Below are 17,934 nucleotides of genomic sequence, written 5' to 3'. Positions count from 1 at the left end.
ACATCTTTGGAAAGGCTAGATCACATGGCTTTATAGCAATAATATTTCCAACAAACAACCTCTCGGCCTTTGATTATGAATCCCCTCGGTTAATTCTCAGGATCACGTTTAGGCACCAAGGTGCAAGCTCTGGAGATACTGAACTGGAAAAAGTATTAGTTGGTCTGTATGTGAGCCCAAAGGAGCAAAAATACCCTCTGCATCTCCCTCCTCCCAAAATGCATCTTTTTGAAATCCAGTTCTCCAAAGAGTGCCTTCCACAGGCGGCATGCTTCAGAGGCAGTATACTGAAAAGGGAATTCAATAAATCTGTAAGAAGGGTGACTTTGCCTGATGAACCATCCATTCAGTCCAAATAGCCCAACCCACCACCGGTGAAGGGCTATCTAGATCTTCAGGACCTCCTTTCCCAGCCACCTGGGTCATGCTGGAAGAAGCCAGACTGATGGCAACTTTCACATACATTTACTCTGATCTACTGTCTCAGCTTCTGTCTACCATATAGCCTCAGTTCTCTTGTTCCCCAATTGTCACTCTTTTCTATCAATATGTTCTTTCTGTCCCGTGTAGCCTCAGTTGTTCTATAGGATGAGCAGAGACCATATCAGACTTGTTCACCTCTGTGTTATATGATAGCTTAATGCCCGGAACGCAGTAGTTTCTTTAGCTCACTTGCTTCTTATTCTTACATATATACAATGAATAAATGAATGAATAAGCATGTGGGATTTCAGAAAAGGCTATGACTCAAGGTTAATAATTTGCTTTATTGTATTATTTTCTTCCTGTCTTCATAAGCTGCCCTGAGTTCTTTAACTTGAAAGTCTGTTAGAATAACATCTCTTCTTAATATTATTCAGTTCTAACGTTGCTTACGTAGACTTTCTAAGAGTTGCCTATGCATATTTCACTATGCAGACAGACAGTAAAATGAGTCACTTATTTTTCCAGACAGAGCAAACACGTAACTTACTTCCAGTGGGAAAAGGCCTTGTTAACTTTGGCGACTCCATGCTGGGATTAATTGGTTGGCCTGAACCCCATATCTCAGGCTGGTCTAAAAGAACTGGAAACAAAAAAGAAGATTTCCCAGGGAGAATTAAAAAAAATCCCCATACTTTAGAACTTAAAATTTCAATTTCAATTCGAGCTTTACAAAATTATTTTCCTCTTGTCTCAGTACTAAAACATTAATTTAGGAATGTGCTGCTCCTTATTCTTTTCAAGCAGAGAATAGAAATAGGAGTGTGGTGAGAGTGTGGGTGGGAGGAGTATCTGTGTGTGTGCATATAGCTACATAAAAACTTTCAGAGCAGAATCTGCATTTTCTTCCTGGGTGGTCACTTAAGGACATTCTGAGTATCAGTACATGTACTGGCTCTGTTTCAGGTACCCATTTGAAAATCCAGACATTAACCCCATGAACACTTGTTTTGTTGTAAGTTTGTTTATTTAAAGCCTCCTATGAATATGCTTCAAAACCGAAATGCCTGCATTCTATGCAGTGGTTCCTATCCTTGAAGGGTTCTACAGGGTTTTTACATAAACCTTTTACAGCATCATAAAAAGAAATTAAAAACGCTTGGTGAATATGTTAAAAGAACCAGAAAAATGAGTGCTTAGACATTTAACATAGGGCAATTAGGTTTTGGGCCTAAGGACACTTAATTTAACATTTCTTCTCTTTCTTTCTGCTTTCTGTTCTGATTTTTAAAAATAGCTATGACAATGCAAATAGTTAGTGCTTCTCAGCCCCTATCCTGTGGCAGGGACTATGCAAGTACTCCTGTCATTCATTATGTCGTCTAGCACAGGATGAGAAGTCAGTTGGATGCGGTTTGAATCTATCCTCTGCACTGACTGTAGGACCTTGGCAAGTTGCTTAACCTCTCTGCGCTGCCTTCCTTTAGTGTAAAGTGGAGATAATAAAAGCAACCTTAGGGAGTTATGAAGAGAATTAACAGATGAAAGAAAGATATATTAACATAGTATATATAAAATGTATATAAAACACGTATCACAAGGCCAGTAGCTATTACTATCTATTCGAATACTCACACCACCACCATGTGGTTGAGACCAGTACCACTTATGGGAGAGGAAACTAATGATTGGAGTGGTTTAATGAAGTGTCCATGGTAAAAACAGAAGAGCTAAGATCTGATGCAGCAGACCTAACTCTAAAATACATATTTTTTTCCCCAGACCATTTCAACTAGTGATAGAAAAATCTTTCTAGGCCAGGCACGGTGGCTCACAGCTGTAATCCCAGCACTTTGGGAGGCTGAGGTGGGAGGGTTACTTGAGTCCAGGAGTTCGAGACCAGCTGGGCAACATGGTGAGACCCAGTCTTTACAAAAAGTACAAAAATTAGTCAGGTGCGGTGGCATGTGCCTGTGATCCCAGCTACTCGGGGGGCTGAGGCAGGAGGATCGCTGTGGGAGGTCGAGGCTGCATTGAGCTAAGAACTTGCCACTGTATTCCAGCCTGGGTGACAGTGAGATCCTGTCAAAAAAAAAAAAAAAAAGGAAAACAGAAAGAAAAAGATGAATCGATCTAATGAAGAATGAGTAGATACGAAAGGGAAGTGTGGGTATTGAAAAAGCTAGTGTGACTGGTGCAAAGGCAGGAACTTTACAGAAGTTCAGGGGCTGAAATCATCTAAAGAACAATTGGAACAATTGAGGCCACAATCACAGACAGGTCTAGGTAGGTATCTCCTCTCCACCACAGGCCTTAGAGGTGGTCTTCGCTCTGTTTAACATGAACGCAAACATTCTCCAAAGATATGAAGCAGCATTTTCTTCATGAATTCAATGTGGAGCACAGCTTTGATTTTTAAAGAATGATTTCTATTCTTTATATAAAGTTTCCATATAGTTATGGGATTCCTTAAACGGGCAGATTTAGGTGCAACCAATCAAATCCCCTCTCCAGTAACCATACAATATATCATTAAAAGTGAGACTGATAGCAGATGAGTTAATAAGGAAACTGATAGCCTCACTGCAAGGCCACTTTTACATAGGGATTCTAAGTTATGGGCATTTATATCACTAAAGGAGTATTTAGAAATGTTCTTTGTACATTTTCCTAACAAAATCATTGAAAATATTCAGGTGTGGCTGACTGATGGCTGTCTCCCAGAATTCATTCTCCAGTTCTTCTATAGTAACAGAATTTCAGCTGGCTACATGGCACCCAATTCTCTCCAGTGGGGTTTGGCAGGAAGTGACCTGTGTCTCTTCTAGTTTTGCTCTTAGAATAGTTAGCAGTGAGTTCCAGTGGTCCTCACCCCACTTCCTCTCTTCTGAATGGGAGAGGAGGAGAGCTACAGCAGCCACCTTGGAGCCAGAGATAAAAGTAGCATTTTAAAGACAGCAGAGCTACTTTACCAGTCCTATATTGTTTACTTCTAGACTGTTAATATGAAAGAGTAATAAGATTCCATCTTGTTTAATTTATTGTACTTGAGGTGTCTTTGTTAATGTAGCTTATTCTACCCATTATGCTTCTAATTCTTGCCATCTTTAACACTTAAGACCTTCACCAATAGGTCCTAGAAAGATAATATGTTATTACACATTTACCATGGTGCCCCTAAGTCAAATAATTTTTATAAAAACGTTCTATATTACCAAACATAGCTACTGGAGATACATGCATTAGACGTAAACACATTTTGGGAATAGATAAGATGCATTTTATAGAGAGTTGATTTTATATCAGTAAAGTACACAGTATTTACAGCCATCCAAAAACATGGTTAATTTAAAAAAGTTAAATCTTTAACTCTAGGAATAAATATTTACTAGGTAAACTCAAAAATAATGGCAAAAATAAAGATATTCCTTCAGTAGCGTTTTATTTTTATTTTTTTATTTTTTTTGAGGTAGGGTCTTGCTCTGCTGCTCAGGCTGGAGTGCAATGGTGTGATCACAGCTCCCTGCAGCCTTGACTTCCTGGGCTTAAGTGAACCACCCACCTCAGCCTCCCGAGAAACTGGGCCTACAGGCATACACCACCATGCCCAGCTAATTAACAATTTTTTTTTGTAGAGATGGGGTCTCCATATGTTGTCCAGGCTGGTCTCGAACTCCTGGGCTCAAACAATCCTATCTCAGCATCCCAAAGTGTTGGGATTGAAGGAGCGAGCCACCACGCCTGGCCTTGTTTCTAAGTTTCTAAATGATTCAAGGTCATTCCTGGGTCTTCAGGCAGCAAACAATGACTGTTGTGAGCAATCCAACTGAAGCCTTCATTATGAGGTGGGAAAGAGCAAATGTGGTCAGGGAGGTTAGATCCCAACGACAGCGACAATGACGGGTGTATGAAGGTCTGTCTCCATTTGTGATTCTGTTGATACCTCAAATGATGATGGTCTGGTTCCCAGAGTGTTTACTCCGTGACAGGGATTTGTGTAGATTTGCAGTAATTTTTACTGATTTCTTTTGAAGAACGAGCTTGTTAGTAATGTTTCAATCCTAAAATAATACAGATTTGCCAACTAAACTTCTGTTCTTGACAGCACACCTATGTTGAAACTTTTCTTTCCCATGAAGATAATATATTTAAAATATACCTCAAAATACATACATTTAATCTAGAAAAGTTGTACTTCAATAAAAGAAAAAACAAATCTATAATATATGGAGTTTCTTTTCCTACCTTCTGTCTTCTGTTCATCAAAAGCTGATTCTAGTGGTGGGCCAAAGAGAGGAGCAAGGGCCGTAGTGTCATCAGGAGGCTTTTTGCTAAATCACACACATTAAGGCAAAATACGGAGAAAGGGCTCAAAAATTAATACTCAAAAAGATATACAAACTTTCAAATATTTTTCTCAGTAAAACAAGTGTGTGTGTGCACTACTGCATGCATGCATGCATGCATGCATGTGTATACAAGCCCCGTTAGGACTAGAAAGTATTTTATAAGGATGTCAGATGTATTATGGGACAAAAGAATTCGTAGAAGGTGAGATCCTTAGTTCTCATTGGAGAACTGAGGTGCTCATCCAATAGAAATAAGTTGAAGGAGAATAACTCTTTCAAAGCATCCTGATTCTCTATACCTAGAAGAGACAATACTAGAGCTGAGTTTACTGCAAAGCACCTTTCTCTAAGACCTCAAGTACCATTTATATTTGATTTCACCACATCTCTGTGTTGTAGTTAATGCAGTTTATAATTAGTGAAAGTCAAGCATAGGGATATTAGGTAAAAAGCCACCGAGAAGTTTCATCCTCTAATAGACTAGTTGTAACCTCCTAATACCTCAATACAGTAAATCTCAGAAAGAGAAGTATTATGAAATCAGGGGAAAACAGGAGGATAAGTTAAACTTGCATCCTTTCTCTTAATTATTACTCCAGACTGATTATTAAGAAAATGATGCATAATTATCTTCATTTCTTCTCCAAATCTGATTCCCCTCATTGATCCCAATGAGGTCTATATGGTATGGTAAGGGGCAAGGGGTGAAGAGGAGAGGGGAGAGATTGGAGGAGGATAAAGATTGAAAATAATTCAGCTTTTAAATAGAAATAGCAGTCTTTTTATAAAACAATGCCCATTTGCACAATACTTACCTAACCCACAGAATACACTGTAAAATACAATGCTTTGCCAAAAACTAAAAACAGATAGGAAGATTCCTTTGGTGGGTGGCAGGTGGAATGCATCATGAGATGGTATCCAACTAAAAATGCTTCTTTTTGTAGGGCAATATAATAATATTGAAGATCAGCATTCCAGACACCAAAAGACCTCTTTAGAGAGAACTTTAGCTGTCCCATCAGGAAGGGGCCTGCACATTCTGATAGACAGTTACTTCAGATAAGTGCAGAATATTTCCCTAAAGGTCTCCCTTGGGCTGCACTTTTCAAAAATAATAACATATTTGACCATGATATGGATATACGGACTGACATATTTTGGTAGAGCCTTTGTTAATGGGAGCTGAGAGTTTAGCTCAAAGGAGATTTGCTTAATTGTTAAAAGTTCATGATGCCTTGCATAAAACACAACAAATGTCTTTCACACTCACCTTATAAGTTCTGGAGTTGGTGTGGAGCGCCTGGGTCTTGCCACTTCTTCACCTGATGCACAGGACAAAGGAACTTTTTAGACATATTTTTACCATTCCCTGATATGTCTTATAACCTACATTTGGAAACACTTAGAGATTTAAGTCCCATCAATAAGCAACTCAGTATGAAAACTTTGCAAAACAAACCTTCTCTCCTGGCAATGCAACAGCCATATATTAGGCATATGTAGTGGTGTTTTCTCTGGCATTTGTAAAACCTCATTAACTAAGGAACTTCCGTGACAAGCCATCAAATAGAAGATCTGGATAGTGCAGCACTTAGTGAAAGAGCACACCATTCTTGGAATGTCTGCTGCCTTGACTGGTTCTGCTTTCCAATGAAGAGAATACTAAGCCAGGCCATATGTGTAGGACATGAATCCAGCATTCTCTGCCTGTTCTTTTCTTGAAATGCCAAGAAAATGTTGTATCTTTAACTATGACACATGAATTTAGAATTTCCTAGGATGTGTTGTATGCAGCAGAGGAAAATTGTGCCCTATGTGTATTATAACCTATATCATATCGCTTTGGTTGACCAAAATTTTCATATCAAATAACACAAGAATGGGTAAGTTGCTTCTACTTTCAGTTCCTTCTGCCCGCCTGTTCTTCCCACCCCCAGCAACAAATACACACTTGATTAAATTCATTTCTAAAGTTAAATAATACAGCAAGAGTTGACAAATATAGAAAGAAAATAGCAATGCTTTTCCAAAAACATATTTATTTTCAGAACTTAAACATTAATCACTCAGAACCCACAGGGGCCCTCTATCATTACAAGAATTCTTTGCTGTAAAAGTAAAAAATTTGTAAGTCTTAAAAATTAAGCCCAGGAATGCATAATTCATATGCATATATACTCCAAGATCCAAGGAACTGTTCTTTCTTTTAAATCATACGCTATTTCTGGTAGCTAAGATATACTTACTGGATAAGTTCCTTTTAATTGCACCCTAGAATTAGAAATAGACACTATAAGGTTTAAGACCACATATATGTTATGTACAATATGTATTATTTCTGTCATTGCAATTAAACTGAACTCAAATAAATGCAGATAGGGAAATGAAATTTTTCTCAGAACCGCATTTAAGTAGGAAATTGTAGGTACACACACAGAAATCAGTTTTTTTTAATTTCATTCAAAGATTATAGAGAGGAAGGAAGGGTAAATCATAAGTCTTCTGAACAAGAAAAACCCCTTACCTGGGTAGATTTGGTAAATTAAATTCAAATATTGAATAGGCCATTAAAAAAAACCTCTTAAACTCTAGTAGATAAGAAAGTAAATCGAAGTATAGCATATGTTTGATGCTTAAAAATTACAGAGTGTATTTAGGAGTAGTGCATGCTCCTTGTCAGGTGGGGTCCCCAGGTTGCTAATGGAAACAGTCATCAGTTTACAAATGTGATTTTAACAGGTATAGGTGGCAAGTGTAAAAGGTAAGGGAAACTTGAGCCATCTGCCATTGAATGAACTGTTTTATTCAGAAAGTCAGGGAATTCCACCCTATGCACTCATCCTCCCAATTTATTTCACTTGCCGGCCACTAGGCCCATCGATTCGTGAATTGGAAGTAATGTCTTGTGTTCAAGACATCGTGATATTATTGGAATACAAACAGCCCTGGCAGGAATAATCTGAGCACCTCATCTCCAGTTTTTATAATGCCTTAGCATAAACTTATTTAGATAGTAGAAGGATTGATTAGATAAAAAGTTTTGATTAAAAACCAGAAGTTGTGAAAAGTTCTCAGCATGGATGCCACCAGAAAAGTAGACCACGAGGATGGCTGCATCGTGGGGTAGAGCATGGCTTGGGATGCCTGCCATAGGAGAATGACAGGGGCAGAGTTGAGGACAGGGAAAGCCGAAGTACATATAAGAAAGCATTCCAAAAGGTGAGACCATGAACACATTTGTTGGATGGCCACCAAACACATTTTTTTCCTCTTTTTAATTTTAGTGAAGGCTCAATTTGGTGGTTACGGATACATTTTCTTCTCTCAAAGTATAACATTAACAGCTTAGGACAAGATTTAGCGCCTCTGTAATCGACCTATAAGAAGCTTCTTTCCCTTGTTCCTAAGGCTGCATCAGCATTTTCTGTCCAATTTTGAACCCATTTATGCTAAAGGAGCAGTTTCAATCTGAACAAGGATCCATTCGATGCTTTCTCAGTCTGTCAAACTACATTTTCTGGCTTGTTTTGTCTAATAATGTGATCTGTTTTTCTCTACTAAGTATGCCATATAGAGAATTACTACATTATTTATAAATACTTTCTAATAAATATGGCCACGTAAATCTGCCGAGGACATTATGGAAGTTTGGATACAGGTTTACTTTTGGAAAAGAAGGCTCTGTAGACAGAAATGATTAGATAACAGAAATAATTAGATAACAGATGTTTTTCTGGGTTATGAACTGTCAGATAGAATTTCATTAATAAGATCTGAAGGAAAAAAAAGAGGGCCTTTAGTTCCAAGCACTCAATCACAAGATTAATAAATGGCATAGAGGGAACACAGCCCACCTAGTACTGTGAGGCCTAAAACCCAGGAGGTCCCAGAGACTGTATTGAAGACCTCTTTGTCCCTCTCTCCTACTCCTTCAAATGTTAATATCCATGAAACCAAGAAAGGTACAGAGCTCCTTTTGTAGTCATCAATTCCCAGGGGTGTCAATTCATTCAGTAGATATTCACAGTTGAAAAGCACTAAAGAAGAAGCCCCTGTAACATTTTTATTAAATAGTCTTCACGAATGAACAATCCCAAGTTAAGTGCAACCAAGACATGGCAGAAGTATTCAAGAAAACTCTATTGTTTAGAAATTAGGAAGAACAAAGCTAGTATCAATTTAGAAAGTAACAAATGTTTGAAAAATCAGCAGCAAGTCAGCAGCAACAGAAAAGAAAGTCCTGCTGTCTGCTGGATGGGCATACAGGTCTCTGATGACCTTAATGTTGCAGCATGACATATTTAGAAAAAGACTGAGGTGATGTTGACCACACAAACCACATTCAGGAAAAAAAGCCCATTGGATTCAAAAACCTCCCCTTGTCAAGTGACTGTATTTTCCCCCTTTCAATGCTTGTTTGTTGTTATATGTATGTCGTGAATAAATTTCCTCACTTTGAATAACTGAATTCACTCTTTTCATAATCTGTGATGTCACTTAACAGCTGGGTTGGAATCATCCATAGATTAGCGGTCTCTGCAGATACTGTCTTTCAATGGCATTAGCTATGTAGTTTAGCAGAGAACCACCAACTGGTCACCTGGGGCAGGGTATTTGCATCAAATAATAATTGACTAATTGGATTGGCACAGGCCTAGGGATATTTCAGAGAGGCTGTTTTCAGTTCCATTTCCTCTTTTAAGGGACTGACCAGGTAAATGAGTATCATTTCAAACATAACAAAGACCCTTCTTTTTGTTGCTTTAAATTCATGACACTCTTCAGCCGGGCGCGGTGGCTCATGTCTGTAATCCCAGCACTTTGGGAGGTCAAGGCGGGTGGATCATGAGGTCAGTAGATTAAGATCATCCCGGCTAACATGATGAAACCCCGTCTCTACTAAAAATACAAAAAATTAGCTGGGTGTGGTGGTGGGTGCCTGTAATCCCAGCCACTCGGGAGGCTGAGACAGGAGAATTGCTTGAACTCGAGAGGCGGAGGGTGCAGTGAGCAGAGATCGCACCACTGCACTCCAGCCTGGGGAACAGAGTGAGATCCATCACAGAAAAAAAAAAAATTCATGATACTTTTCAACTTGAGGAAAATGACAGTTTCCATTTTGAACAATACAAATTAATATTGATCTACCCTCCCAAATTTTGTCTTCTGTGATGAAATTTATTTAGAATTATGTGATAGCCTAGGAATAATGACTTGAAAGTGTGTCTCCCTCTCCCAAGATGGAAATTATAATGATGTATCAGCATATTCTGATCATTGTAAGTTATGTTGCAGGAACATATTTTGAATTCAGGCTTAAAAACAATGATAGCCTAAAAATGGTGTCCTTACATTCTTAATAGTTTTATTATTCTTTATTATCTCTTTGCTATCAACTTCTATGGTACTTTCTGGTGAACTAGGCCTTTTAGGTACACACACACACACATACACACATACACACACACATTCCATATATTTTCCAAATTTAGTACTAAGAGTTGAGATTCCCATGTATTAGTTTAGTTAGTTATGGGAAAGTGCTCTGACAATTCTAAAATATGCCCTTGGTACTTAAGAGGGTCAGAGGTTTTCAATCAGTAAACCTGTTTCATCTGCCTCACTCACACTGGGTTATCATAAATTTAATGGGAAACCAACCTGGCCACCTTGCCTTGGCAGCAATTTTCTCTATACATGTTTAAGGTAAAAATGTTGAGAGTTCTTACCGGGCTGCGCCTCTGTGATCAGCAAAAAGGAAGAGAGAACAGACACCTAGTCAGAGAATGATGGATCAGTCAAAAGTCTTGGGTAATAGAAAACTTCATAAGCAGCTAACCAAACATACACTCCAGAGAATCAGGCCAAAGGAAGACAGGCAGTCCTAGTGTTTAGGGCTTATTTAAACCACAGGAGGCGTTGGAGAACCTTAAAGAGAGGATATCCGTTGTACAATACAGCTTTGATAACGTGGATATGTAAGTTTTAGTTATGTGTACATAAGAACAAGGCAGAAACATACAAGAAAACTTTACTAACAATGTTTAATGTCTTGCCATAGAAGTTTTTCTCTAGAAAGTTTGAGGAGGGGGTACTTAGAGAATAGAGAAGTAAACTGTTTCCCTACAGAGCAGGATGATAGCAAATATAGACAATAATGCATTTTTCATGCAGTTAGGGTACAAAAAGAGCTTACAAAAAACCAGAGGCAGGATTTAGAGAGCACTTTTCCTTGTCTGGAATTTTTCTTTGGTGTTCTATGGAAGGTGTGCTTATGAGGATACTTTTGTGTTGAACGTTCTTGGCCTAGTGATTTGGGCGGCCTCTACCAATGTGATGTCAATGATGAGAATGTGATGGGAAAGATGAGGAGGCCCTCACAAACATAGTTGGGAATGACAAAAACTGTCCAGCAGCAACAGAACCCTGGTGGACCACACGACCTTAGAAAACACAAAATCCAATGTGCAAAAATCACAAGCATTCCTATACACCAATAACAGACAAACAGAGAGACAAATCATGAGTGAACTCCCATTCACAATTGCTACAAAGAGAATAAAATACCTAGGAATCAAACTTACAAGGGAAGTGAAGGACCTCTTCAAGGAGAACTACAAACCACTGTTCAACGAAATAAAAGAGGACACAAACAAGTGGAAGAACATTTCATGCTCATGAATAGGAAGAATCAATATCGTGAAAATGGCCATACTGCCCAAGGTAATTTATAGATTTAATGCCATTCCATCAAGCTACCAATGACTTTCTTCACAAAATTGGAAAAAACTACTTTAAAGTTCATATGGAACCAAAAAAGAGCCCTCATTGCCAAGACAATCATAAGCAAAAAGAACAAAGTTGGAGGCATCACACTGCCTGACTTCAAACTATACTACAAGGCTACAGTAACCAAAACAGCATGGTACTGGTACCAAAACAGAGATATAGACCAATGGAACAGAACAGAGTCCTCAGAAATAATACCACACATCTACAACCATCTGATCTTTGACAGACCTGACAAAAGCAAGCAATGGGGAAAGGATTCCCTATTTAATAAATGGTGCTGGGGAAACTGGCTAGCCATATGTAGAAAGCTGAAACTGGATCCCTTCCTTACACCTTATACAAAAATTAATTCAAGATGGATTAAAGACTTAAATGTTAGACCTAACACCATAAAAACCCTAGAAGAAAACCTAGGCAATACCATTCAGGACATAGGCATGGGCAAGGACTTCATGACTAAAACACCAAAAGCAATAGCAACAAAAGCCAAAATAGATAAATGGGATCTAATTAAACTAAACAGCTTCTGCACAGGAAAAGAAACTACCATCAGAGTTAACAGCAACCTACAGAATGGGAGAAAATTTTTGCAATCTACCCATCTGACAAAGGGCTAACATCCAGAATCTACAAAGCACTTAAACAAATTTACAAGAAAAAATCAAACAACCCCATCAAAAAGTGGGCAAAGGATATGAACAGACACTTCTCAAAATAAGACATTTATGCAGCCAACAGACACATGAAAAAAAGTCCTCATAATCACTGGTCATCACAGAAATGCAAATCAAAACCACAATGAGATACCATCTCACACCTGTTAGAATGGCAATCATTAAAAAGTCAGGAAACAACAGATGCTGGAGAGGACGTGGAGAAACATGAACACTTTTACACTGTTGGTGGGAGTGTAAATTAGTTCAACCATTGTGGAAGACAGTGTGGCAATTCCTCAAGGATCTAGAACTAGAAATATCATTTGACCCAGCGATCCCATTACTGGATATATACCCAAAGGATTATAAATCATGCTACTATAAAGACACATGCACACGTACGTTTATTGCGGCACGATTCACAATAGCAAAGACTTGGAACCAACCCAAATGTCCATCAGTGATAGAGTGCATGAAGAAAATGTGGCACATATGCACCACAGAATACTATGCAGCCATAAAAAAGGATGAGTTCATGTCCTTTGTAGGGACACGGATGAAGCTGGAAAACATCATTCTGAGCAAACTATCACAAGAACAGAAAACCAAACACTGCATGTTCTCACTCGTAGGTGGGAATTGAACAATGAGAACACTTGGACACAGGGCGGGGAACATCACACACCAGGGCCTGTCGTGGGGTAGGGGGAGAGGGGAAGGATAGAATTAGGAGAAATACTTAATGTAAATGACGAGTTAATGGGTGCAGCAACCAGCATGGCACCATGTATACATATGTAACAAACCTGCACGTTGTGCAAATGTACCCTAGAACTTAAAGTATGATAAAAACAACAACAACAACAACAAACACTTTTCAAATCTTGATTATGGCTGCTATCAATTTATTCCAACAATCTCTGATAGCTCTGCCCCTTTAGGAACTTTCTGATGTTACACGAGTGACTAGGATGTGAGTGGGGAAAGAGCTGTTGTTTGTCAGTTTCCCTTTCAATATATGGGCTAATGCATGGAGTCACCAGAAGCTACCTCCCAAAACCAAAATGAGGAGCACAAACACAAAGAAAGTTAGGAGTTTGTTCAAATGTAGAGGATATTCTTTCTAGAACATAGATAGGAAGCAAAAACTTGTAGCTTTTTACATCTGGGTAGGCCTCCATGGATATCTAGTCCAACTGGCTACATGCTATAGAGAGGAAGGTGAGGCTCTGAGATACACAGCTAGTAAGCAGGTAGAACCAGACAGAATTCAGATCCCCTATTTCTCATTTTCTCATTCCTTCTATGATGCCAAGCATAGCATTGTTGAATGACTCCAAAAGCAGCGAGTCATTGTGATTAACATCCAGGAGTGGTTATTTTTCAGACAAGTTTATAAATAGCTAGGATTCTAGACATATTATTCTAGACAATTTACTTGTAATATTACAGACTTTATTATTTGCCTTATTTTCCAGGTACTGCTACCTATTGAGTCCACCTTTCTTATAAACCTGCCTAGATGCACCTTAAATAAAATTGTAAAAAAAAAAGGCCACAAGAATACTTGTTTCTGGGCTTAAATTATCTTATTGACTAATCCATACTGTGTTTTGAGAAAAATTCAAACACTTTTATAAATGAAACTTTAGACTTTATTATTCTTTAGTGACCAAATTAAAAAGTTCTTTTGTGTAGAAAGAGGTATGGGAATTTCATGACAAACAATTCACTTTTAAAATATAGCAATTAGAGGACTAAAAGTGGCCCAAGATAAAATTGTGAGAAATATGCAAAATAGAATCTAGATTGCAAGCATTCAGAGGCAAAACCTTACATACAAGACACTTTATTATTAAGGCAGGTGCAAGAGTAATTGCGGTTTTTTGCCATTACTTTTAATTTAAGGTTATACAGAATACTTTTTCAAAATAATTTCAAATATATTAATCTACCCAAATTGAGTCATATCTTAATTTCCAATGAGTTATAAACCTATATTTTAATCACAAGTTCAAGGTTTAATTTTTTTTCTAGTAAAAGACAACCTTGTAATATAGCATTTTGGAAACTCCATTTGCAAAATGCTTTCAGCAGGGAATAGCTGTTCAAATTCATGTAGTCACAAAGCTGATTAAACAGAACCCAAAAGACAGAGCTAGAAGCTGTGCAAAGTGCAGACCCAGAAAGCCTCAAGGTCTTTAATTAAGAGCTATCTGAAAGCTTCAAAAGGAAAATAATTCCAGAAGCAAATGGGAGGGCTTTATATATGCCAATTATCACCACTGAAGAGCAAAAATTGGCTTAGGCTATGCCAGATAAGGACAGAAAAATTATTATCAGCCAGGACGGAAGGGTCTTTGCCTGTTCAAAATTTTGCTTTACCCTTTCTCCCATCATTTCCCAAGAATGTCAAAGCCTTTAGTGTTCTTTTTTTTGTTTACCAATATACAGAATTTTCTTCAAAGGCAGAAGAAAACTAATTTAGTATCTGGTCTTGATATATTCTATAAGCTGAGAGATCTACGTCCAAAGTTGCAAACCCAAATGCTTGCAGGAGTAAAAAGTGGGTGGGGGATGGGGAGGGGGTGCTGGGAGTCAGGCACATACACATTATGAGATTCTGGAAAACTGGCCACTATTCAGTGCACCCCATGTGTGCCACGTGAGAATGTGGGCTTAGTCCTGCCAGGACTTCAGAGAGATGATGAGCATCCAGATTTTTTTTTTTTAAATTTGAAATGTTCTAGTTTTGAAATGTGGGCTGAAATTGTTTTTAACTGCACAACCAAACAAAACACCTATTCAGTTGTTCAGAATCTGCAGGAGGTTAATTCACCTCTGATTGCAGCCATTTGTATCATACATAATAAGCACTCAGTAAATTCTATCTGCTGTTATTACTGCTTCATTTCTATGTCTGATTACTCAGAGACTTTGCAAGTGGTCTGCTTGTTTTCTGAACAAATTTCCTTCATTCCTAATTAAATACTATGTTCATTACCTAGATTTCTCTTCGTCTTCCAATGTGGAAAACATTTTATTTTCCCTTCGACTTTTATTTTGGTATTCAACTTAGAGATAACTCTTATTTTATATGTTGAGGCTATTTTCAAACTGGATAAACACTGCTATCTATGATTTTGTCACTGGAATGGAAATCTAGAATGCGGTATATTTCTAAAATTTATATAATTTTCAAAATGAATATATCTACCTAAAAGAAAATACTGCAGCCTACATCCTCAGTCTTCACACTCTTCTTATATGACATGGCAGTTCTGTTTTATTATCTTTTATGTAACAGAGTTAATTTAAATTCAATTAACTATGATACCTTCATCTTAGTCAATGTGAATAAAGTGTTTTAATATGTTTATCATTTCCAACTAACCAAACAATCTATCCCCCTTGTCACATTCATTAAATACCCCAGGTTTTGAAGTTTTATGGCATCCTAATTTGCTAAATTTAGTGCTATAGGGAAACAAAGTTGAGAATGGGCAATTAACTACAAAGCACTAAACAAATATGATTTTTCTATAGCCTCATTTTAGCAAATTGAGTGATTAATGTTAGAGAATTTTCTAGGAAAGAATTAGAATATATGGTCACTACATTTATTACTAAGATTCTTACGAGGATTCCTACTTGTTTTTAAATGCTTTAGGGTGAAGACAAACTATTTGGCAAGCATCCATTTGCCACGCTATTGTAGGTGTTTATCTGTATTTAAACTTCGGTCGACTACAGATTACAAGTTAAATTACAGCGACTGTCTATTATATTCAGTCAGACATATTTGAGATGATCTTCTAAAATTTCACTTGGGAAGAGAAATAAAGAACCTGCTAGTCAATAAAATGACCAGGTTGAGGAATCAAGATGGACATTTCCAAAGAAAATTAGGTGAGGGAGTGACAGGGGGAAATTCTTGCAGTTAAAATTGCCGTGAAGGACAACAGGAGAAAAACTAATGAAAAAGAGAGAAGTTTTAAAGCACCATAGACAAACTTCAGGCCACACAGTCCTGTGGATATTTGAAGTGGTCAAATTTGCTTAATTCAGAAAAACATTCAGGGTCCATAAGAATAAATGAAATTGGGAACTGCCACAGAACAGGCAATGCATAGTTAATTTTGAATAACTCAGAAGCGGGCCATTTAGCTTAGTAATAATCATAATTGTAGCTCCTTATGTTATTTTTGGAAACCAAAAGAGTGGGGCTCATATTTTGAGACATTTTAATGTTTTGGTCTCATATTTTTGTCCTTCCTGTGTCTCTGTTCCGCCTCCCTCCTATCCTATGGCTTTTCTGTAAGCACAGTATCCTGTATGTGGTGGAGTGGCTGCCAGGATTTGGTCAGTGGGAAGGATAAGAGGTGAAAGCACTTACTGCACCACGCACCTAGGTGCGTTAACAACAAACCAACCACTTGGTGCTGTGAACATGGAACATAATATTTTCCTATTTTCCAGCAGAGAGGTCACCTCTGTCAGCGATGCATCAGCATCCTGAGAACATGTTCCCAACAAACCAGGCAACCAAGAAGAGAACAAACTCATTTTATTTTTTGAGATCTGTTCCTTGTGTTGCTCTAAAATAAAACGATGTAGGTACATCGTATCAGACTTGCGTTGCCACTAAAAATCACCCACTGCTACTAAAAATTAACATCCAGGAGGTAATTTGCATTTTATAAAGATCCTCTTTTCCAGTCTCTGACAATTCCAGGAGGGAATATTTGGATTTACTAAAACAAAAACAAAATAAAACCCCCCAGTTTCCCTACAACTCCCCATTCCTAGGCCAGCTTCATAGGCATTCCAGATGCTACTATGTTGTACACTAATCAAAAATTAACTTAAAAAACATTTGCTTAGCTCATGATATGTATATGTAGCTTGACTAATTGCAGTGGAAACTGCAATAAATGAAACTTAGTACCAAAAATATTTGATCATATGGCTGTAATTGAGGCAGAGGTGAATCTTTACAAAATTACCCCAGGGCCCTTAATAATGGGTTTGTAAAATCACTTAGCAACCAACTTCCTTTTTTTCCCATGTGGCATAATGAGACCTGGTCATGGTTCACAAAGGTTTGTTTTTAAAGTTCAAAACCTTGTTTAGGTGTTAAACACAGTCAGTCATTAGATATGCAGATAATGAAAATAAGCAGAATAAATAATGTTTGCCCCAAAAGTGGAAAGGACTTATTTCTTACCGGACTTTTCCTCTAAAAGCGTAGGCATGGGGAGAAAGAATAAAGACAAAATGAGAGAGGTGAAATGTATTTTCAAGAAGAAACAGGACAAGACTCAGGATAACCTTACTTAAGGCAGCTCTTGAAGGCACTGCTTTTATAAATGCTTCCTGTGGGGGTCTGATATGGTCATTCCTAGGCTGCTGTCTTTAGTTCAAGCTACAGAGGGCATTGGTGTGGACTTCATCTGGGCATCTAAGCACATTCTAAGCTTGCTCCTTCCTTCCTTCCTTCCTTCCTTCCTTCCTTCCTTCCTTCCTTCCTTCCTTCCTTCCTTCCTTCATTCCTCCCTCCCTCTTTCTTTCTTTTTCTGTTTATTTATTTCTTCTTTCTCTTTCTCTCCTTCCTTCCTTCCTCCCTCCCTCCCTCCCTCTCTCTCTTCTTTCTTTCTTTCTTTCTTTCTTTCTTTTTCTTTCTTTCTTTCTTTCTTTCTTTCTTTCTTTCT

General features: G+C 37.9%; 1 protein-coding gene across 7 annotated transcripts in view; it reads right to left on the bottom strand.

The window, feature by feature from the left end:
• The window catches only part of SGIP1 (SH3-domain GRB2-like (endophilin) interacting protein 1), a 226,544-nt gene that overhangs the window by 72,885 nt on the left and 135,725 nt on the right, over positions 1-17,934 (bottom strand). For 6 of the 7 annotated variants that reach the window (XM_011994958.1, XM_011994955.1, XM_011994956.1 and 3 more), the window contains 6 exons: positions 17,451-17,462; positions 10,505-10,516; positions 7,022-7,046; positions 6,046-6,097; positions 4,669-4,754; positions 974-1,066 (listed from right to left, as the gene is read on the bottom strand). In XM_011994958.1, the coding sequence (XP_011850348.1) occupies positions 974-1,066; positions 4,669-4,754; positions 6,046-6,097; positions 7,022-7,046; positions 10,505-10,516; positions 17,451-17,462 (280 nt within the window). The remainder of the gene's footprint in view (positions 1-973; positions 1,067-4,668; positions 4,755-6,045; positions 6,098-7,021; positions 7,047-10,504; positions 10,517-17,450; positions 17,463-17,934) is intronic. The other variant, XM_011994960.1, reaches the window with a different exon arrangement.

Source organism: Mandrillus leucophaeus, unplaced genomic scaffold (genome assembly GCF_000951045.1).
Source record: "Mandrillus leucophaeus isolate KB7577 unplaced genomic scaffold, Mleu.le_1.0 Scaffold464, whole genome shotgun sequence".
Classification (NCBI taxonomy): Eukaryota; Metazoa; Chordata; class Mammalia; order Primates; family Cercopithecidae; genus Mandrillus; species Mandrillus leucophaeus.
This window is presented reverse-complemented; position numbering and strand designations above follow the sequence as displayed.